Source organism: Gorilla gorilla, chromosome 4, assembly GCF_029281585.2.
Source record: "Gorilla gorilla gorilla isolate KB3781 chromosome 4, NHGRI_mGorGor1-v2.1_pri, whole genome shotgun sequence".
NCBI lineage: Eukaryota > Metazoa > Chordata > Mammalia > Primates > Hominidae > Gorilla > Gorilla gorilla.
In genome coordinates this window covers 60,754,120-60,777,878 of record NC_073228.2, presented here as the reverse complement: position 1 = coordinate 60,777,878, position 23,759 = coordinate 60,754,120, and the positions used below count along the sequence as shown (strand labels likewise).

General features: G+C 40.4%; 1 protein-coding gene and 1 pseudogene across 13 annotated transcripts in view; one reads left to right on the top strand and one right to left on the bottom strand.

Moving 5' to 3' along the window:
- Positions 1 to 23,759, top strand: part of RHOT1 (ras homolog family member T1) — a 111,428-nt gene that overhangs the window by 72,019 nt on the left and 15,650 nt on the right. For 4 of the 13 annotated variants that reach the window (XM_019028244.4, XM_019028247.4, XM_019028243.4 and 1 more), the window contains one exon: positions 10,672 to 11,783. The exons of 3 other annotated variants lie outside the window; for them this stretch is intronic. In XM_019028244.4, coding sequence (XP_018883789.4) covers positions 10,672 to 10,789 — 118 coding nt within the window. In that variant the 3' untranslated portion in view covers positions 10,790 to 11,783. Of the gene's footprint in view, positions 1 to 8,801; positions 9,444 to 10,671; positions 11,784 to 23,759 lie in introns of those variants that run through there. 6 more of the 13 variants (XM_055388518.2, XM_063706539.1, XM_063706540.1 and 3 more) reach the window with 3 other exon arrangements.
- LOC109026762 (ubiquitin-like protein 5) lies at positions 13,864 to 14,168 on the bottom strand (annotated as a pseudogene).

The window sequence follows — 23,759 nt, the reverse complement described above, 5'->3', positions numbered from 1 at the left end:
ACACATCCTGACATCTGGTAATCAAGAATGGAAAGAATGAAAACGACAAGTAGAGGAACCAGTATACTTTTCAAACACTCCTTCCTTATCCCCGTTAGTATTTCAATCATTTATTTAAGAGAAGTACAGTGGAATTTTAGGGGCTGCGTATTGGAGTTTCTTCTAGTTTATGAAAGGTAAGTAAGATAGGTAGGTGGGGGCCAAAAACTCAGTGCCCGCAGGTCCTGGATGGATACTGTAAAAGAATGAAGGTGGCCAAGTATAAGAAACAAGGAGAGGTGGGGACTGTGACAGGCACTGTCTAAAAGAGGCAGCCACCACTCAGCTCTGGCTGTTTGTTGTTGTACAGGTCTGGTGTTGCCAGGTTTTCTGGTTTTACAAGAGACTGGAAATCAAGGCTTTGGTGTGAAATTTCCAGATAGTTAGAGATTAGCAATTAATTAACAAATTTTTAAGTACTAATCAGAACAAAGCATGTTTATAGTCCACCAGCTTGCAACCTCAGTCTTAAGGTATGGCCTAGTCATGAAAATAGAGGCCAAGGAAAAGGACACATAGAATGAAAATGTCTCTGGTCCCATCACCACCACCACCACTTTACTCCTTTCCCATGAAAAATTTGAAAAAGTTATTGGGTGGTGGGATGAGAATGGAACCACCTTTCCCTGTTACTTCTCAGGTTTTGGCAGCTGTTACTGGTTGGTCACTATTGGTTTCCTGTGTTAGACATATCCTAATGTTAGGCACAAAAAAGATTGATTGACTAATTAAATAAAAGTCATTTAAAATTTTTTCACTGTATTTTATTCATAGGGAGGGTTCTCACCTAACACTAGGTCCTAAGTCTTTGTTTTTAGATATCAGAACTACCATGCTTAGTGTTTGATTTAGAATTGTGAAAGAGCAGTTCTAAAAGGCTTGTCTTTTTTTTTTTTTGAGATGGAGTCTCACCCTGCCACCCAGGCTGGAGTGCAGTGGCATGATCTCAGCTCACTGCAACCTCCACCTCCCAGGTTCAAGTGATTCTCGTGCCTCAGCCTCCGGAGTAGCTGGGACCACAGGCATGTGCCACTTTGCCCGGCTAATTTTTGTATTTTTAGTTTCGCCATGTCTCAAACTGGTCTCGAACTCCTGACTTCAGGTGGTCTGCCAGCCTCAGCCTCCCAAAGTGCTGGGATTACAGCTGTGAGCCACCGCACCCAGCTGTCATTTTTATTTAAGTAAAAAGTTTCATTGAATGTCTACAAAGAATTAAATTAGTAGACAAGTATTGGTCTCAAATCAGCACATTGTTTTAGTGTGCTTGTAAAAATTTTGGTCACTGAAATAGAAATTACTACCAGATATGATACATGTTTGAGACCACATTCTCTTATTACCCCACTGTCTCCTAACCCCACCTTGATGTGATTTATTCATTCAGAGTACTTAATTTAAGTACCTGCTTTAAATAGGAACCTGCTGTGAACTGGGGCAAAATTTGAAAATGAAGAATATATGGAACCTGCCTTTAAGCATCTTTCTAAATATTATTTCTCTAAGAAAAACATTTTTTAACTTTGGTTATATTTTCAGTGACGTTAGTCCTTCATGCTAAAAAGGGAAGTGCTATATAACCTGATAATGAATTTAGGCAGTTTCAAGAGGTTAATTTCTGCAAGTGTTTTTCCTTTAATGAGAAAAAAATTGTCTTTTTTCCTGAACTTATTCACTAACACGATATATTTTAAATATAGAAAGAATGAATTAAAAATTTTTATTTCCAATTTAATTGAACGTATATTAACTTTGATATGTGAGAGTAGTGTTAAACACACATCTATCTCACATGTAATCTTTCTCTTGGTAATTATGAGCTCACTCAGCTCTGGATAGGTTTATGTTTTACTTCAGACTAATTTATGAATAACTGGAATTATTTGAATTTAAATACATGTGGAGGATGATTAACATGTGGTCAGATGATTTTAATCTTTGGGACTGCTTTCATTTCAAGTGGTATAAATTACGTTACTGGAGAAAAAGACCTTTTGAATATATTTTAAATTTTAAATATCTTTTAAATTTGAAAGTGATTATATATAGATGAGCTTGATTGTTGGTTTGAACTACCCAGGATTTTTATTTATTAAGTATTTATTACTCTGACTTGAGAACACTCCTGCTTTGCATGAGAATGTTACTAGATTGTAGTGTATCGTGAACTTTAATTTGTCCTTGTTTTAGGTGTTTGTTTTCATTTGTTTGTTTGTGTAACTTAGTCATTTTTTAATACTCTCAATCTCCTTCCCAGCTAGGTTTTTGTGTATAATCTCACCACTTCTAACCTGTTATTTAATCAAATATTGCTTATTTTACAGTTTATTCTTTGGGCGTGATTTCCTTTTTGCATATTTTGGTTTTAGGATTTCTTTCATTCTATTTTATTATTTGCATTAGCCATATAAGTTGTTGGTTCATGTTACTTCTTAAGTTCAGTAGCAGCATTTTATTTTGACAACCAAGTGCATAGTTCACACCGAATATTTACAGAGACCCAAAAGTATGATGGATAGACATCATACCTATTGCATTTTTTACCCTATTTATAATGTATTTTTAGATTAAATATATGTGTGACTTTTAAGCCACTCATTAATGACTTACTTCATTTACCCATATTGCTTTAATAATCACCCAAGTTCTTCCTTTATGTAGTTTGAATTCATTACTTAATATAGGAGCCCTTTATTGAAGAAAGGATTTTATTATTGTCAGACAAAAATGAACTGCTTTTTCATAGGATTGCCTTATGAAAAGGATAGGTTTCTAAAAATCTTAATGTTGTTAAATGTTGGAAATCTAAGAGTCCTTGGGATATTACGTTATAGTAAAATATTTTGTCCAAGGAAGTCCTGCTTTAGTTTCTTATGAAACTTATTTATTCCCTTGTATGAAGGTCCTTATAAGACTGTTTGTGAATTTGTATACATAGTCATATATTTAAAGTTATACAAGAGTTTATGTTATAGATTTTCATTAAGTAAGCTGCTGCTGCTTATAATTTTTAAATTTTTTGTCATTTGGTTAATATATTAAAGGACATGACAAGGTGAAGTTTGCCTTATCTGATCTTTAAGTATCACTAGCTAACATATAGATATTGGAGCATTTCCTTTGTATTCATGATCATCTGTAAATTCAGATTCTTCTAATGCTTGGTGAAGCATTTCTTGACATTAGTGCACACCTGTGTCCTTTCCCAAAGTACGTTACTATTTAGGCATGCTCAGTTAACAGCTTGCTTATGGTTTGTGTTGAAGCTGCTAGACACTGTGTATTGATTCCTTAACCTATTTTATCCTGTTAAATATTTATCCTAATATATGTTTATCCTAATAAATATCCTATTAAAATATTTTATGCCTATTGGCTCAGTTAGGAGAATTGTCCTTTTTAAAATTGTTATTAGCAGTAGTGGCATTATTTTTAAAAGTAGACACAGAAAATACAGCCAGGCGCCGTGGCTCACGCCTGTAATCCCAGCACTTTGGGAGGCCGAGGAGGGCGGATCACGAGGTCAAGAGATTGAGACCATCCTGGCCAACATGGTGAAACCCTGTCTCTACTAAAAATACAAAAATTAGCTGGGCGTGGTGGTGCGCACCTGTAGTCCCAGCTACTTGGGAGGCTGAGTCAGGAGAATTGCTTGAACCCGGGAGGCGGAGGTTGCAGTGAGCCAAGATTGCACCACTGCACTCCAGACTGGTGACAGAGCAAGACTCCATCTCAAAAAAAAAAAAAGAAAGAAAGAAAATACTTCACCAGATTGAAACATTTGGAGAAACAAAAGCAGAGAGTCCAGAAGACTTTTTTTAATTTTTAATATTTTATTTTATTTTATTTTATTTTATTTATTTATTTATTTTGAGATAGAATCTCACTCTGTTGCCCAGGCTGGAGTGCAGTGGCCCTATCTCAGCTCATCGCAACCCCCACCTCCCAGGTTCAAGTGATTCTCCTGTCTCAGCCTCCCAAGTAGCTGGGATTACAGGTATGCACCACCACACCTGGCTAATTTTTTGTATTTTTAGTAGAGACGGGTTTCACCATGTTGGCCAGGCTGATCTCGAACTCCTAACCTCATGTGATCTGGCTTCCTTGGCCTCCCAAAGTGCTGGGATTACAGGCATGGGCCACCATGCCCGTCCTCAGAAGACTTTTTTTTTAAGTGGAATATTTGAAAATAGAAAAGGGCCAAGCGCAGTGGCTCATGCTTCTAATCCCAGCACTTTGGGAGGCAGAGGCAGGAGGATCACTTGAGCTCAGCAGTTCAGGACCAGCCTGGGTCACAAAGTGAGAGCCTGTCTCTGCAAAAAATTTAAAAAAATAAAAAAATTTTAAAAAAAGCTGGGTGTGATGGCTCACACCTGTGGTCCCAGCTACATAGGAGACTGAGGTGAGAGGTTTGCTTGAGCCCAGGAGGTCAAAGCTGTAGTGAGCTGTGTTTGTGCCACTGTACTGTAGCCTGGGTGACACAATGAGATCCTGTCTGAAAAAAAAAAAAACAGAGCTGGGCACAGTGTTTCACACTCATAATTTGAGCACTTTTGGAGATCGAGACAGTAGGATTATGTAAGCCCAGGAGTTCCAGACCAGCCTGGGCAACAAAGTTGTATTAAGACCCCCATCTCTACAAAAAATCATAAATTAGCCAGGTATGGTAGCACGCACTTGGGGTCCCAGCTACATGGGAGGCTGAGGCAGGAGGATCACCTGAGCCCAGGAGGTTGAGGCTGCAGTGAGCTGTGTTCATGCCATTGCATTCCAGCCTGGGTGATAGAGTGAGACCCTGTCTCTAAATAAATAAATAAATAAATAAATAAAGACAGAAAAATTTACTGTAGTTTGGTGACCTCAGTATAGTTTTCAACTTGAGATATGTAATTACAAATGAGAAAAAGCTAAATATGGTATCTCTGTGCCCTGGTAACTTTAGATACACTTGTATTACAGTTATATTGGTTGTTTTAGGGTATTATCTTAAAAATCTATACCTGAGATATATATATGGGTAGAGTTGTAAAATTAGAAGACCATTCGCATTAGTGCATTTGTACATCTCTTAGTTGTATTTTGGAAAGAATAAGATGGGGAGATGAGAGGAGTGAAAAATAGGAAATTCAAATACATTTCTGAGAAATTGTGTGGGAAGACTGATAAAAATGACTCTCTGAGTGGAGCTCCTCTGAGTAAAATCTCTCAGTTTTGCTTCTTTTCAGTATTTTCTACTGAACTTTTCTTTTCCTCTGCATAATAGCTTACAGTCTAAGACAAGGTTAATTGATATCTGGGTAACAATTTCTGAATTCTTACCCTTCCGCTATGTTGCCCAGGCTGGTCTTGAACTCCTGGCCTTAAGCAGCCCTCCAACTTCAGCCCCCCAAAGATCTGGGATTACAGTGTGAGCCTCTGTGCCCAACCAGTTCATGTTTTTATATTCACCTTAATTTGCAGAGTTAATTAAAAGTATTTTGTATGCCCTTGCACTAAAGATATTCAGTGCAAAGGTACATAGGAATTTTGGCCAGTCTGCATATGCCTTGTGTGACTGTTCACAGTTCACACAGTTGTTCGTTTAACTCTTTATTACCTGAATTTTGCAACATTTTCTTCTCTCTGCATTATTAAGTAGTGGCCTTAATAAAACCCAAGTCCAGACGTGTTGGTTGGCTCCTACACCTGTGTCAAGGAGAACTTGACGTCTGATACATTAATGGGCCTTCAGCACTTCTAAGCCAGAAAGCCAACATCCCAGACACAGGAATTTTCACCTAAGAACTTAAAAGCTCTAACAAACTGCGAATGATTAGTTAGGGTTATATTCAACATTTAGTCATTATTTCTAATGTTCTAAAAAGAGATACTGCTTAACTAACTGATCTTATTCCACATAGAGTAGGAAAGTTTGGTGATTTTGATATATCACTAGGTTAGAAAAAAAAACCTTTATACATAGACACACGTACACATTTTTGACCTTGTAACATTTAATTCTGGAAAGTCCATCTTAATGAAAACATCCTAAATATAGAGAAAAATTTTATGTAGAAAGATAGTCTTTTTTTTGTAGCCACAAATAAATGGAGATAGCCAGGTTGGGCATGGTGGCTTATGCCTGTAATCCCAGCTCTTTGGGAGGCTGGGGCCAGGAGTTCAAGACTGGCCTGTGCAACATAGCAAGACCCCATCTCTACAAGAAAAATGAAAATTATCCAGGCATGATGGCACACACCTGTAGTCCCAGCTACTTATGTGGCTAAAGCAGGAAGATCACTTGAGCTCAGGAGTTCGAGGCTACGGTGAGCTAGGATTGCACCACTGCACTATCCAGCCTGGGTGACAGAGCAAGACGCTGTCTCTGAAAAGTAAAATAATAAAATAAAAGGAGATAGCCAACAATAGGAGAATAGAATATAATCCAGCTATTTAGAATGTTTCCATAATTGATGAAGAAGTCCATACCTTATAACACGTGTGAAAAATATATAGAAATATACACACATTGTGTTTGCAGCTGTGTAAAAAATACATAGAAAAAGTCTAAAAGGGGCTGGGCACAGTGGCTCACTCCTGTAATCCCAACACTTTGGGAGGCTGAGGCAGACGGATTACTTGAGGCCAGGAGTTTGAGACCAGCCTGGTCAACATGGTGAAACCCCATCTCTACTAAAAATACCAAAAATTAGCTGGGCATGGTGGTGCACGCCTGTAATCCCAGCTACTCGGGAGCCTGAGGCACAAGAGTGACTGGAAGCTGGGAGGTGGAGGTTGCAGTGAGCTGAGATTGCGAGACTCTGTCTCAACAAAAAAAAAAAAAAAAAAAGTCTAAAAGGAAATACCTGACCTTTTAATTTGTTGCCTTGGGTAACATAAATGATTTTTTTTCTTACTTTGCCTTATTTTCTAATGAGTGTATATTAGCTTTTTTATATTTGAAAATAAAGTAAACTTTAGAAAGAAAGAAAAACTATGCAGTAAGATACTATAAGTTATTCTAAGATGATATTTTCTATAAGTCATTTTGAAAGAATTATGCTTTTGAATTGTGGAAGAATTATTTCTGCTTAAGTTTAGAAATGAGCCAGAAGCGGCCAGGCGTGGTGGCTCACGCCTGTAATCTCAGCACTTTCGGAAGCCGAGGTGGGTGGATCACCTGAGATCAGGAGATCGAGACCATCGTGGCCAACATGGTAAAACCCTGTCTCTACTAAAAATACAAAAATTAGCTGGGCATGGTGGCATGTACCTGTAGTCCCAGCTACTTGGAAGGCTGAGGCAGGAGAATCATTTGAACTTGGGAGGCGGAGGTTGCAGTGAGCTGAGATCGCATCACTGCACTCCAGCCTAGTGACAGAGTGAGATTTCGTCTGTCTCAAAAAAAAAAAAAAAAAAAAAGAAAGAAATGAGCCAGAAGCTTTATGAAACTGTACTTGCCTCTGTTTGAAAACTGAAAGGACAAACATGAATTAGTTTTTGATACTTTTGGAATATATGTGAGACCACATTATTCTCTATTCAGGTTAAGCAATGATAAGCGTGCCCTCCATTTTAAATGCTTTCTCTTTTATAAATAGAGCCTGGTAGTGCAGCCTTTAAATGCAGGTGGTACAGGTGTAAAATAGTTCTGTAAGTAACTTTCCATGTCTAAAAGTGTCTTAAACAGCTACTGTAACATTGATGGAGCCATCGAAATATATTTTATAAGTTAATAGTTACCTTAAGTTTTAAACTAGCTGTATCTTGAACATGTATCTATATTGATCTTGAAATGCAAAAGAAAACTAAGCAATAAGGTCAGTCAGAATATATTATTTCATGTGTCTTAAAACACAAGGGAGACCAGCCTGTAGTTCCAGCAGTTAGAGAGGCCAAGGTGGAAGGATTGCTTGAGCTCAGGAGTTCAAGACCAGCCTGGACAACATAGTGAGACTTCATCTCTATCAACAAACAAACAAACAAGAAACCACAAGGGAGCTCTGTGAAACAGATATCTATATTTGAAGACTATTTATGAGAAATCATTTTGATTGATTTTAATATGATTATAGCTAGCTTAAATCCTAATTCTTTTTTCCTCCTAAGTTAAAAAATAAATGTAAAAATAAGATAAAAAATCTCCATCAGTGCAGATGCATGATAATCACAGGGAGGCCAAAGATGAAGAGAAACCTCTAATGCACCTTTACCTACGCTCTGACTTTAAATTCTATGCATCTTCATTGACTTGGAGTTGTAAACTTCTGTTACTCTCATCATAGGTCCATGGCGGTCTGTGAGTTTGGGATGTTGGACTCAATTTTTTCACAGATATATATTTGTAGTTTTTGATAACCCAAAGTTATAATCATCTGTAAACTTCACGACTAATCGTTGTTAACCTCATTTCTGTTGAATGCTTATGGTTACTACGTGTTGTCAGGTACTGCTTATGGTATTGGTTTAAAGGACTTGGTATTTCAGATGCACCAAGACCAGCCTCATAGGGATGTTTAGAGAATGTATATAACAGCTTTAGGTTTCCTTGTCTGGAGTGGGTGTGTGTGTGTGTTTGTTAACAGAGTACATACAGATAGATTTTTTTTTTAAGTTTGGCAATTTGCTATAGAATACATTTATTTTAAATATAGAAAATATGAGATCCATCATATAGGGTGGCAACTCAATTTATGTGTGGGATGCATAATTGGGAGATGTTATTTTGAGTCCCTTTTTTTGTGAGCTCTGCTGTGAACTGCAAACTGTGTGCATGTGTATAAAAGGTTAAGAACCCGGGTAGCTGAGTGGGGTGCCATGCTGTTAGCAGACGACGAAGGCAGTATTACTCACCAGGTGCATGCTGTCAGCTCTGTAGAAGATTCCATCTTCATGGAGTCATCTCATGGTCCACTTTTTCTTGAAGCCAGGTAATATTTCCAATGGGTTGGCCTCGTTGGAGTTTTTCCAGCTTGAAAAACCTAAGCATTTTCTTCTCTGACTTTTTTTTTAATAAAATGCTGCCTGTTGGAAAAACTAACTTGCAAGCTGGAATGAACCTGTGATATCACTTTGCTTTGTAAGAAATAATTATGTGAGGAGTGATTTTTTTTTTTAAATAGAAACTGGTGAGGGTGAGAATTGGAGTGTTGTGTCTTGCTTTGTTGTGTTAAGCATGGAGCACTCTGGCTTGTGTTGTAGACTTTTGTTTCTAGGGATGTGCAGACTATTTTGTGATAACTAATCTGTTCTCTTTGACTATTACTGAGGCAAAGTAGTTTTGTGCAGTTTGAATTCTTGGCTCTTAACTCTTTTGCATATGTCAGTGCCTTGGTCTTTTAATGATATCTGACTTTTGCTTCAAATCTGTTTAACTTAGTTATAAAATAACCTAAACTAGACAGTCTCTCTAAGCTCTTAATTTTGTAAGTTTTCTTTTCTTTCTCTTTTTTTTTTTTTTTTTTTTTTGCGATAGAGTCTCACTCTGTCACCCAGGCTGGAGTGCAGTGGCACCGTGTCGGCTCACTGCAAACTCCGTCTTCTAGGTTCAAGCAATTCTCCTGCCTCAGCCTCCCAAGTAGCTGGGATTACAGGCACCCACCACCATGCCCGGCCACTTTTTATATTTTTAGTAGAGACGGGGTTTCACCATGTTGGCCAGGCCAGTCTCGAACTCCTGACCTCAGGTGATCCACCCGCCTCAGCCTCCCGAAGTGCTGGGATTACAGGCATGAGCCACTGCACCCGGCCAATTTTTTAAGTTTTCTACATCATCTCAATTGTGTTCACTTAGTAACTAACACTTCAGTGACATTTAAATAAAATGTTCTGACCTTTTCTTTAGAGCTTTATCCTCTTCATGGTAAGCTGTCATACTTGAGACTCTTGAGGGTACTTACTGAGCATGCTCACAACTCAGTTTGTGGTACAGGCTGTCCCTGTTCTTGTCATGCATACTATGGCTTATTTTATGTCATTGCCTTTCAATCCATCACATTACGTTATGTCTGTTAGTTGGTATCATTATCACTGCCTGTCTAACTAACACCAGGGATTGGTTTTTTTCTCTTTAATTAGCAGTAACCAAATTAATGAAAACTGATAAATCTTCCCCTCCCCCTTCGGGTTTTTTGGGGGGTTTTTTGTAAATTTTTATGAGGCTCAGTGTTTCCAAAGTTGACTTTAATCATTTCTCTTAGAAAAGTATTGCCACTTGTCACTTAACTGCTTACAAAATAGCTTTCAGTTCCTGGGGATAGGAGATTGCACATTATTTAACCATGAATATGATCCTCAAAATTGTGGGAACACCGCCTTAATTTTCATTTTGAACAACCGTGATGGTATTATAAAATGCTAGATTGATTTGTCTAACTTCTTTATTTCCTGTGTGAAAAAAAGTTTACAAATTTAGATGTCTACTCCCACAAAGTAGCTAATTGTCTTTATTAGTATCTACATTGTGTCATTTTCTTAAAGTAATGATTAAGTAATTATATATATGGCTATATTGATCAATGTTTTTGATAAGCATTACTGTATGCAGTTAGCTTGACAAGTGTGCTAATACTTCCCTAAAAGTAGACTGCTAAATAACTGGTATAGGGTTTTCATACTAATCATGTTTTAAATAATAATTATATTTTCTGACTGCAGGCACGTGACACAAGCTGACCTCAAGAGCTCCACGTTTTGGCTTCGAGCAAGTTTTGGTGCTACTGTTTTTGCAGTTTTGGGCTTTGCTATGTACAAAGCATTATTGAAACAGCGATGATATAAAAAGAAATACTGTCCCTACCAAAAACAAATACTTTTATGTACATTCTGAATGCTTTAAGTTCTGCTAGAATTATTGAGATATTTATACATGCAGAGTTACTTTATTAATATTTGTAATTCATGCATAAGAGTATTTTAATGATAGTTATAACTGCAGTATTGGCTAGCATATGGAAAGAAAACAGCTAACAGCCAAACTAAAATGGCTAAATTCCAGAGGCCAAAAGGGAATATTTTGTAAATATATGTACATATTCAGGCAGGATATGGTCTCCCAAGCTGAGTTCTAGAAATGATGTTTCTAGACATTTCTAAATGGTATTGTTAGTGCTCACTTGGCTCACTCTTCTAGGTTTAAGTTAGCCCAGAGATTGTATTTACTCATGGATCACTTTATTTATTTCACATTTACTCAGAATGATCCTTTGGGTTCTATAAGGACATAAGGTACAATTTGCCATTGTCTCTCCGTTTTTAAAAACATACAAGTCAGTGTCAGCTTACCAACATGACATTTTTTCAGTCAGTTGTGGTAAGCCAGCCTTGAAGCCATTGCACAGTCTAGAAACTTGTGTAGCTGAGTGTGCAGCTCACCTTTAAGGGTGAAGTGAGGTAAAAGCAATTAGCAGAGGCGTTATCTATGTGATTATGTTGCTTCCTTGTCAGTATGTTGAATTTTATAGCCCTTTCAATGAAATAAAAAAAAAATTTGTATATTACCAATGTTTTTAGTTTAAATAAAGAGTCACCCTTACTACTGTTGAATTTCATCCCAAGTGTAAATCATTCTATAATGGCTGTGTCTGTTATAGTATATTACAGTAACTGCATGTGTCACCAAGTGTTCTATATCAGGCTAGGATAACCTAGAGGCAGTAATTTTTTAAATGATAAAATAAATCTAATGAATATAAACTCTCATGATAAACCTATTTTTTCCATCATCAGCCTTTTCAAGTATTTAAATAAATAACTGCTGTGTACTGTGATCTTGAGTTCTTTTGTCATCTAAAGTAAATATTTCTGTACAGATGTGAGTGAAGTCCTCTGGTTTCTATCTCTCATATTGAAAATTATTCTGTATAAAAGGAATACTCGGCTGGGAGTGGTGGCTCAAACGTGTAATCCCAGCACTTTGGGAGGCCGAGGTGGGTGGATCACCTGAGGTCAGGAGTTTGAGACCAGCCTGACCAACATGGTGAAACCCTGTCTCTACTAAATACAAAAAATTAGCTGGGCATGGTGGCGCATGCCTGTAATCCCAGCTACTTGGGAGGCTGAGGCAGGAGAATCGTTTGAACCTGGGAGGAGGTGGAGATTGCAGTGAGCCAAGATGACGCCATTGCACTCCAGCCTGGGCAACAAGAGCGAAACTATACCTCAAAAAAAAAAAAAAACTTATTAGGAAAAAAGTCAAGTATGATTTATATATGTAAGAGGAAATTTATTTAAAAGTTGTAGAGAAATCTATTCTGGTAAAAGGCCAATTGTTTTCCCCTACACATAGCTAATTAATGTGGTTTCTGCTATTGTTTGCATGTTTATTTTCTCCTTTAACATGATTTTTCCTCTTTGCCATTCTGAGGGACATTTTCTTACAAGATCACACTTCTTGAGCAACTAGTAACAGTATAGCTTACTAGCTGGCAAAATAACATGACACTTCATTTGTTATTTGTTACTTTTTGATAAGGTCTTACTCTGTTGCTCAGGCTGGAGTGCAGTGGCGCAATCATAGCTCACTGCATCCTTGAATTCCTGGGCTCAAGTGATCTTTCCATCTCAGCCTCCCACAGTGCTGGGATTACAGGTGTGAGCCACCACACCCGGCCTGACTCCTCATTTTTTATTATTTTCTGAGAATTTCCCACTTACCAAATTTATGTCAGTTGTATAGTTTGCAATGACAGTTAATTTTTTCGAAGTTCTTTTCTAGTTTGTCTGAAATACTGCTTTAAATGAATATGCTTTATAGATTGTTGTGTTTGTGAGAAGCAGAGGTAAGAAGCTAGCTTACCAAGAGTTAATAAGTGGTGTGTTTATATATTTAGATATTCTCTCTCCATCTTTTCATTTGGGGAGCTTACATTTCTTTGGTTCAGAAGAAGGCAGGGGTCAGCTGCCCTATCTTGCACTTGCTCTGGACACACCCCCTTGCTAAGCTAGCCCCTTTCCTCACTTGTCAATCACTCCAGGTGGGGCGAATTAGTAGAGGGAATGCTTACTGTTTTCTCATCTTTAACCTACAGGCACATATGGGTTTTTCTTTCTTTTGGAGACAGAGTCTTGCTCTGTTGCCAGGGCTGGAATGCAGGGGCGTAATCACAGCTCACTGCAACCTTGACCTTGTGCGCTCAAGCAATCCACCCTCCTCAGCCTCCAAGTAGCCGGGGCTACAGGCATGTGCCACCACACCTGGCTAATTTTTTAAAAAATTTTTTAGTAGAGATGAGGTCTCACTCTGTTGCACAGGCTGGTCTCAAACTCCAGAGCTCAAGTGATCTTCTGCCTGGGATTATAGGTATGAGCTGGGATTATAAGTATGAGCCACCAGGCCTGGCCTATTTTTCTTCATTTTGCATCCACTTTAGAGACTAGTGAATGTGAGAAAATAATGTGAACACAAGAAAAGGCTTTTTCTGGCTTTTACAGTTTACTCAGGAGATGCAAGTTTTAAGAGTACTAAGGAGAAATAAAGAAAATAGGAACTTGAGAGTCGAAAGGAGATCTTTCACTTTACACCAGTTGGATTGTCTTTTTTTTTTTTTCTTTTGAGACAGAGTCTTGCTCTGTCGCCCAGGCTAGAGTGCAGTGGCACAATCATGGCTCATTGCAACCTCAGCCTCCCGAGTAGCTGGGACTACAGGCGCCCACCACCATGCCCGGCTAATTTTTTTTTTTTTTTTTTTTAGTAGAGACGGGGTTTCACCGTGTTGGCCAGGCTGGTCTCAAACTCCTGACCTCAGGTGATCCGCCTGCCTCAGCTTCCCAAAGCATTGTCTTTTATTTTTTATTTTTATTTTTTCAACATCTAAGTATTTATTAAGGTGAGTTTTTACAAACAAGCATCTATCCCAGTGTGCGGGGTGAGGATGGTAGAGGAGAGTGGGGCAGCAGGAAGATGAGGATTCTCATCTTTTGATAATAAAGCTCCAGGTTCATCCCATTGTGGATTTCATAGTCCCCCAGAGACACATGGTCCTTAAAAATTGTGTACCACTTCGTCAGGACAATCTTGTTCCAACGGGTGCCAGTTTAGGCTGCAATCAGCTTCTTAAGATCCCCGATGGTATCGTCCGTGTTGCATTTAACGTGGACCTTTTTCCCCAGACGGTCGTTGCAAACAACCTCGATCATCCTAGCTGGAGCTCGAATTGCCTTGCGTCCTAGCTAGAGCTCAAATCGCCTGGAATCTGCGAGGCCACTAGCTCCTCAGCATTGTCTTTCAAATGGGCAATTCTGAGGCCATTTGCTGCAGTGCCTTAATGAATAATAAGGCAGTTGTGTGAAGAAGCATTGCTTTGAAGGTTTGTAGTCCTAGCATAATGTAGTAACTTAGCCTTAGTATATCAGGGATCTGTTGCTTCTTGCTATTCATGTCTTTCTCTTTCACATTTGACCAAAAAATGAGCAATTTCTTGCATTGTTGGCACTGATAATGCTACGGTAGGAGTGGGCTCCGATGTTAGGAATTTGGGGAGCACATGACCATTCTGAAATGGCCTATGAAAGTGGTAGGAGGACTTTGAGTATCAGTGCATATATGCACATCACCTGCCAGGGGAAGGCACCAAAGAAGAAATATACTGATGAGGCCGGGCACAGTGGCTCATGCCTGTAATCCCAGCACTTTAGGAGACCAAGGCGGGCGGATCATTTGAGGTCAGGAGTTTGAGACCAGCCTGACCAACACGGTGAAACGCTGTCTCTACTAAAAATACAAAAAAAAAAAAAAAAAAAAGCCGGGCCTGGTGGCACGCGCCTATAATCTCGGCTACCCAGGAGGCTGAGGCAGGAGAATTCCTTGAACTCAGGAGGTGGAGGTTTCAGTGAGCTGAGATCACACCACTGCACTCCAGCCTGGGCAAGAGTGAGACCCTGTCTCAAAAAAAAAAAAAAAAAAAAAAAAAAACTATACTGATGAGCCAGTCTTGAATGAAATGAGAACTTTCCCAATCTATGAAGGCAGCTGAATAATGAATAAAGAGAGGGATGCAGATGTAAGTGCCCGATCTCTGTGGTAGAGCATAATTCTTTCCTAAACAGGCCCTCAAAATGCACCTGGGGTTGGCTTTTTTTTTTTTTTTTGCCTATCATTGGCTGTTAGGTTAGTTTTGATGCCCCTTTTGTCTGAATTGCACTAGTAAAAGTCAGTACAAAGATGCCTTTAAAATATATGTGCAAATCCTAAAAATAAGTGTGTAATCTAGTTCCATTAACATGTTTATTTGACTTCATACTTTAATACATCTTATTTTTTATTTATTTTTTTAACCAACATACCAGATTCCTAAATCATACTTTCACAGTCCACGTGTTTTTAGGAAACTGATTTGGGACTAGATACTTTTTGAGAAATACCACGTCAAGATGCTAAATTTAATGTTCACAGTATGAGAATGACCCATGCAGGCAGCTTGACCTTTCCAATGCCTTTATCCCCAGATTCACAGTCCAATAACACAATTATTTAAACCCCTAAGGTTGCAAGTAATTCATGTCTTTTTAACTCTTTTTATCAAACATTGCTGTCAGTGAGAGCGAGTGTCTGTTAACCTGCTTGGCCCTCAGCTCTGTGGAAGTCTGACCTGTGAGTATCACAGCTGTGTATCTCAGGTTTCTCTAGTGCATCTCAGTTTCATAAAATATCCTCTTGCTCCCATGGCACTCAGACTTGTCAGACCATTTGTCCCAGATATTTTGGGTTCAGAAAGTATCTTACCAGAAGGCAAGATTTTATTTTATTTGAGACAGAGTCTCTCAATGGTGCCACTCGGCTCACTGAAACCTCTGCCTCCCGGCTTCATGTGATTCTCCTGCCTCCAGCCTCCTGAGTAGCTGGGATTACAGGCATGTGCCACCATGCCCAGCTAATTTTTGTTACCACGCCCGGCCAATTTTATCTTCTTTAGCATAGACAGTTGCAGAGGTCCAATGGCGAAATCGAGAGATTGTTAGTCCTTTTGGGTTTGAAAGCTGAATGTCAGCTGTGTACACACAAGGAGGAATTGCCAGTATCGTTTTCATACATTGAAAATTCCAAATTCCGCAAGAACAGTGTGTTTCTCTTTCAGCATTTTCCTATTTATAGTTTACATATAAGTGTTTTTTATTTTTTTGAGACGGAGTTTCGCTCTTGTTGCCCAGGCTGGAGTGCAATGGCGCCATCTCAGCTCACCGCAACCTCCACCTCCCAGGTTCAAATGATTCTCCTGCCTCAGCCTCCCGAGTAGCTGGGATTACAGGTGCCTGCCACCATGCCCAGCTAATTTTTGTATTTTTAGTAGAGATGCGGTTTCACCATGTTGGCCAGGCTGGTCTCGAACTCCTGACCTCAAGTGATCTGCCCACCTTGGCCTCCCAAAGTGCTGGGATTGATTACAGGCGGGAGCCACCGTGCCCGGCCCGTATAAGTGTATTATAATCAACCCTTAGGAGTTTTATTAGGATGACATGAATGTGTATACTGCAGTTTAAGTTATAAGTCTCAAACTTTTTCTGCAAAGGGCCAGATAGTAAATATTTGAGACTTTCACAACTACTCAACTCTGTTGTAGCATGAAAACAGTCATAGACAATATATAAGCAAATGAATTACTTCATTCTAATGAAACTTTATTTATGGACACAAAAATGTGAGTTTTGTATCATTTTTATGTACCAGAAAATATTCTTATTTTGATTTTCTTAACCGTCTAAAAATGTGGAAACTAGCCAGGCGCGGTGGCTCACACCTGTAATCCCAGCACTTTGGGAGGCTGAGGCGGGCACCTGAGGTCAAGAGTTTGAGACCAGCCGGTCCAACATGATGAAACCCCTTCTCTACTAAAAATACAAAAATTAGCCAGACGTGGTGGGGCATGCCTGTAATCCCAGCTACTCGGGAGCCTGAGGCAGGAGAATCACTTGACTCCAGGAGGCAGAGGTTGCAGTTAGCCGAGATCACACCATTGCACTCCAGCCTGGGTGACAGAGCAAGACTCCATCTCAAAAAAAGAAAAGTGGAAACCATTCACATGCTTTACAGAAACTGACAGTGAGCCAGATTTGATAAACGTCCCCTGTAATGGATGAAAATATAGTAGTAAATGCACAGCAGCATTTACTAATGATTTTTAAAAATTACCTGATTGTTTTGGAATGTGAAAAGGTTCAATACTATGAAGAACTTAAAAATACTGTAGTCATGTTTTGTTTGTATGAAGACTAAGAGTGGATGTAGGAGTTGTTTGATTTTTTTCACTTTTACTGATCATATTGTTTATAAGAGCACGGTGCACCGGCCAACGTGGGGTTAACCTCAAAGAGCAGTTTGATGCTTAGAAGGTAAAGGGAGCATCAATTCCACTTCTTCTGAGGACTCACGTGGAACTGTTCTTTTGGCACTTTACCCATGCTTGTTTTCAGTTTTCCAGTTGTATAATTGGCATACATGGAAAGTAAAGGAATCCCACGAGAATGTTTAGTTTGAACTCTAGTTATCTGGGGAATTTACCCCCTTGTGTGCATGAACATGTGATCATGCTTCTTATTTCTTTAAATTTTAAAGCCAAAATTTCAGACCTTAAATAGCTTACATAGTATAAAGGTCATCTGTCCAACTCCATACTTTCATAGCATACAGGGAGCACAAAAAGGCGAGAAGTGACAGCTCGGTGCAGAGGCTCACGCCTGTAATCCCAGCACTTTGGGAGGCCGAGGCAGGAGGATCACGAGGTCAGGAGATCGAGACCATCCTGGCTAACATAGTGAAACCCCGTCTCTACTAAAAATACAAAAAATTAGCCAGGCATGGTGGCAGGTGCCTGTAGTCCCAGCTACTCTGGAGGCTGACGCAGGAGAATTGCTTGAACCCAGGAGGCGGAGGTTGCAGTGTGCCTAAATCGCTGAACTCCAGCCTGGGTGACAGCAAGAAGTGACTTACTCAAAGCCACAGTATTAGTTTGTCCTCGAGCTAGGACTGGAACCTAGGTATCTTGATTCCCAGTTTGGTACTCCTTCCACTGTAGGAGCCAACCTAACGACTGGGCTTTTGTTCCTACCTTTGGTAAATTTGCAATATAGTCTGTGAAAAACAATAACAACAACAAAAAAACAGGCCTAAGGGGAAAAAGAGAAAGAAAGAAAAACCCCACTAAACAGTTTTGACATATCTATAACTAAAAAGGGTTAAAGTTGGCAAAGCAAATTTTCTGGAAGCCTTTCATTTCCTCCGAGGCATTCTGCCTTCATTTCTGCTAGCTGTCACTAGGTAATTGATGTGTCTATTGAGAGGAGTGCAGACACGTGATTAGGTTTATTTCAGGTACAGATAACTGAGGAGAAGTAAGGATATAACTACTCTTTGAAAAGCACTCTTTATGATTTTTAATTGTTCTTGTTAATTTTGAAAAAATACTCTTAAAATTTATTCACATTTTATAAATGGAAAAGTACTTGTGTCAGGGGCTTTGATGGGGGAGAACTCCTAGAATAAAATTTTGTCACTAACATTTTTCATCTCTGCTTCTGTAATCTGCCTCCAGGATTTCTATAATTCCAGTGGCATCCAGCCACTTCTATATACCATCTAGAGAATGAGTGGCTGAATATGTCTTCACACATTCACCACACTTTTTACTGACTTCCTCTTACATCTTTTTTTCTTTTCTTTTTTTTTTTTTTTTTGAAATGGAGTCTCACTCTTGTCGCCCAGGCTGGAGTGCAATGGCACGATCTCAGCTCACTGCAACCTCCACCTCCTGGGTTCAAGCGATTCTCCTGCCTCAGCCTCCCGAGTAGCTGGGACTACAGGTGCCCACCACCACGCCCGTCTAATTTTTGTATTTTTAGTAGAGACGGGGTTTCACCACGTTGGCCAGGCTGGTCTCAAACTCCTGACCTCAGATGACCCGCCCTCCTTGACCTCCCAAAAGTGCTGGGATTACAGGCGTGAACCACCACGCCCAGCCCCTCTTACATCTCTTACTTTTCCCCTAGATTCTCAAAGTGTGATCACATCACCTGGGAATTTGTAAGAAATACGATTTGCAATAGCCCTTCCCCCACCCCCACCCCAGACCTCCAAGACTCTGAGGCCTCAGAAACTTGGAGGATGGGACCCAGCAAAATCTGTGTTAACAACCATCACCACTACCCACCCCCTACCCTGCCCTGCGATTCAGATGCATGTGAAGGTTTGAGAACTGCTGCAGTAGATATTGAAGGAGTCAAAGAGGTTACAATCTTTGGGGGCAACAAAACTATAAATTTGCTAGCAGTACAGTGGTTAAAATTTTTAAGAGAAATTATACATATGAATAATTTTGGTAAAACAATAGAACAACCCCTTCCATGTCTCCCTCTTTCCCCTAGGAAAATTCCAGTTCAAATCTCAAGGCCCTGCAGACCCAGACCCAGACCTTTGCAGCCAAATCTGCACTCTCCCTATCCTACTACAGTCTAACCACAGAGAACTTCCTTCAGTTCTAAGAATGTACCTTGCTCATTCTCTTGAGCCCTTTGCAGATGCTTTCTCTCTAGAAGCCTGTCCTCCCAGCTCTTCATCCTTTAGGTCTCAAGGAGGGCCAAGTCCTGGCTGTCAGCATCCAGGAGCTGAGCCTTGGCATTTAGTGCTCATCTATCCACTTCATCCCCCTGTGCACAGTATGGCACCCCTGCCCTCACCTGTGCTTTGTCCAGTGATCCTCTCTTTCCCTCTCTAGAGATTCCATTAAAGAGTGTTAAGCAGGGGAGGGATATACTAGTCAGGTCTCAGCAAATGTCCTTTTCCCTGACCCCAAGGAACTGAACCTGGGGAAGCTAACCTGTCTCCATCCTACCCAGTACTGAACTAAGTACTGGACCTTTGCACCTGCCTGTCATGCACTTGCCTACTCTTAGAGTACCTAGGGGGATGTATACCAATCTGTTTATTTGTAATTTCATCTTTTTTTTTTTTTTTTGAGATGGAGTCTTGCTGTATTGGCAGGCTGGAGTGCAGTGACACAATCTCGGCTCACTGCAACCTCTGCCTCCCAGATTCAAGCCTTTCTCCTGCCTCAGGCTCCCAAGTAGCTGGGACTACAGGTGTATGCCACCACACCTGGGTAATTTTTGTATTTTTAGTAGAGATGGGGTTTCACCATGTTGGCCAGGATGGTCTCGATCTATTGACCTCGTGATCCACCCACCTCGGCCTCCCAAAGTGCTGGGATTACAGGCGTGAGCCACCGCACCTGGCCTGTAATTTCATTTTCTTGATTTACACAACCCTTTCTTGAGAAGCAGCTTTACTCAGTCACTGAGTCCATGTGGAAAGAACTGACTAGCAGCCCTGGAAGCTAAATGATCTCTTAGTGGTAGTGGAAATTCACTAGATTATGGGTTGGGGAGTAGTAAAGGATTGACTTAAGAGCTAAGATCTGAGTTTAAATCCCAACTTTGCCACATTCTATGTGCAAGTTACTTGAACTTTCTGTTTCTCTCCTAAACAATGAAGATTGGGATTGTGCACATTTACTGAGATCTGTTCCTGGGGGGTGTTATTTCCCCTTCCCCTTGTCAGGAGAATAGGAGGTCTGCATCCCATATAAAGACCCACAGGATGGCAACCCTCTGCCCTTCCTCCTGCACTTGAGCAGAGCTGCACCACTGTGTCTGGAGAGTGGGAGAGGCATGGGTGGCAGCCAGTTTTTTCTCCTATATGTATCTGAGAAATGTCTTGATTCTCTTGAGTATTGGAGCTGTCTTAGCCTATTCAGGCTGCCATAACAATGTAACAAAATACCATAAACTGGGCAGCTTATAAACAACACTAATTTATTTCTCACAGTTCTGGAGGCTGGGAGGTCCAAGATTAAGGTACCAGCAGATGCAGTGTCTTGTGAGGGCTCGATTCCTGGCTCATAGATGTCACCTTCTCACTGTGTCCTTACATGGTAGAAGGGGCAAAAAGTTCCCTTGGGCCTATTTTATAAGGGCAACTAATCCCATTCATGAGGGCTCTACCCTCATGGCCTAATCACCTCCCAAAAGGCCTCACCTAATACTGTCACCTTGGAGGTTAGGATTTCAACATAAGAAATTGGGGTGGGGGGGATATATTCAGACCATAGCAGGGGCCAATAAAATGTCCCTCACCCCTATTGTCTTGGCAGGCAGCACAAACAGATGAGTTTCCTTATTTCACTGGCTCCTTTCTCAGTCTTGTGGGCTGCCCGACCTCTGCTCAACCTCTAGGATACTCGAGTACCCCAAGGTTCTGTCCTGAGTTTCCTTATCCTTCTTGTCTAGACTTTGTCTCTAGGTGATCTCATTCAGCACCTTGATTTTGATTTTTTAACTTTTTTTTTTGACAGGGTTTCGCTCTGTTGCCTAGGCTGGAGTGCAGTGGCTCAATCTCGGCTCACTGCAACCCCCACCTCCTGAGTTCAAGCCATTCTCCCACCTCCTCCTCCTGAGTAGCTGGGATTACAGATGTGCACCACCATGCCAGGCTAACTTTCATATTTTTTTGTAGAGACAGGGTTTCGCCACGTTGCCCAGGCTGGTCTCTAACTCTTGGGCTTGAGCAATCAGCCCACCTTAGCCTCCCAAAGTTCTGGGATTACAGGCTTGAGCCATCGTGCCTGACCCTGATTTTTAAACTTTTTATGTTGAAATAATTTGAAACATTAAAAACAAAGTTACAAAAGTAATCATAGGACTTGCTCCTTTGGGGTATTTCTTATAAATGGAATCGTACAGCCTGTGGCCTTTTGTGACTGGCTTATTTCACTTAGCATAAAGTTTTCAAGACTCATCTGTTTTGTAGCATATACCAGTACTTTACTCCTTTTTACTGCTGAATAATATTCCCTTGTATGGATATGTCATATTTTGTTTATCCATTCTTCAGTTGATGGACATTGGGATTATTTCTAATTTTTTACTGTTATGAATAATGCTGCTATGAACATTTGTGCACAAGTTGGTTTTTTCATTTTCATTTTGTGTTTTGTTTTTCTGTGTACAAGTTTTGGTGTGGATGTATATTTTCATTTCCCTAGGGTGTATACCTGGGAATGGAATGGCTGGGTCATTGAGTAACTCTGTGTTTAATATTTTGAGGAAAAGCCAAGCTGTTTTCCAAAGTGGCCGCACATTTCACATTTTCACCAGCAATATGTGAGGGTTCTAGTTCCTCCACTTCCTCACCAACACTTACCTGTCTTGGTTTTTGTAACTATTTAACAGTGAGTGTGAAATGGTGTCGCTGTGGTTTTGACAATTGTTGATCTTGCCCAGAACATCTATTACTGCAGTATTTCCCAATTTTCTACTTCAGTTATTCCCCCTGTATTTATTAATTGGAGTTATACAGTAAAGGAGAAGAGTGTCCGTCCCCCATTGACTTATTTATTTATTTGATATTTATTTATATGATGGATATTTACTATTTACTTTATCCTATGGGTCATAACACATTACTCTTTTCTTTTTTTTTTTTTGAGATGGAGTTTCACTCTGTCACCCAGGCAGGAGTGCAGTGGCGTGATCTCGGCTCACTGCAACCTCTGCCTCCCGGTTCAAGTGATTCTCCTGCCTCAGCCTCCTGAGTAGCTGGGACTACAGGCATGTGCCACCACGCCCAGCTAATTTTTATATTTTTAGTAGAGATGAGGTTTCACCATGTTGGTCAGGCTGGTCTCGATCTGCTAATCTCGTGATCCGCCCACCTCGGCCTCCCAAAGTGCTGGGATTACAGGCGTGAGCCACTGCGCCCGGCCTCCATAACACATTACTATTGTTATTTATTTTGTTGTTCAGTTTTGCTCATCCTGTTCTTATCCCAGATTGGGCCATCAGGAGCTCCTTCAAGCTGGCCCCTGCACCCGTCAACATGTGCCCCATTATTTCTGAGCACTTCCTTATTTCTAGGCATCACAAGATGTTCCAAGCAACTTGTTTACTTCCCATCCTCATCCTGTACTTTACTTGCCCTTGTCCCAGCATCAACCATTTCTCCAGGAACTCTGGTTCCTTTGATTAGAGAATGGTTATTTAGAAACAAAGATTCTGGCATTAGGTGTAGCTCGTTGCTACTAGCAGCCCCTGGACTTTAAATACAATCCAGCTGCAACTCCTAAATTGCTATCACCAGCCCTGACCTGATTCCAGAAATCCACACTCTGCTTCTAGTTTATTTTTTCTTTTTCTTTTCTTTCTTTTTTCTTTTTTTTTTTTTTTTTTTGAGACATAATCTTGCTCTGTCACCCAGGCTAGAGTGCAATGGCGCGATCTCGGCTCACTGTAACCTCCACCTCCCGGGTTCAAGCAATTCTCCTGTCTCAGCCTCCCAAGTAGCTGGGATTACAGACGCCCGCTACCACGTCCAGCCAATTTTTTGTATTTTTAGTAGAGATGGAGTTTTGCCATGTTGGCCAGGCTAGTCTCAAACTCTTGACCTTAGGTGATCTGCCTGCCTCAGCTTCCCAAAGTACTGGGATTACAGGCGTGAGCCACCGCCCCCAGCCAACTGATTCTAGTTTCTTGCCTGTTGTTTCTTCATGGATATCTGAAGCACCTTAAACAGAACCCTTCGTACCCAGCAGTAACTGCCCCTTTCCCGATCGTCCCTGTCCTGTTGACTCTACTTCCAATACATGTATCTGTCCACTTATCTCCATCTCCACTCCTACCACCCGGGGCCAGCCCATCACGACTTCCCACCTGGAATAAATGCAGGATAACCTCCTAACGGCTGCAGCAGTTTCCCAGTTTCT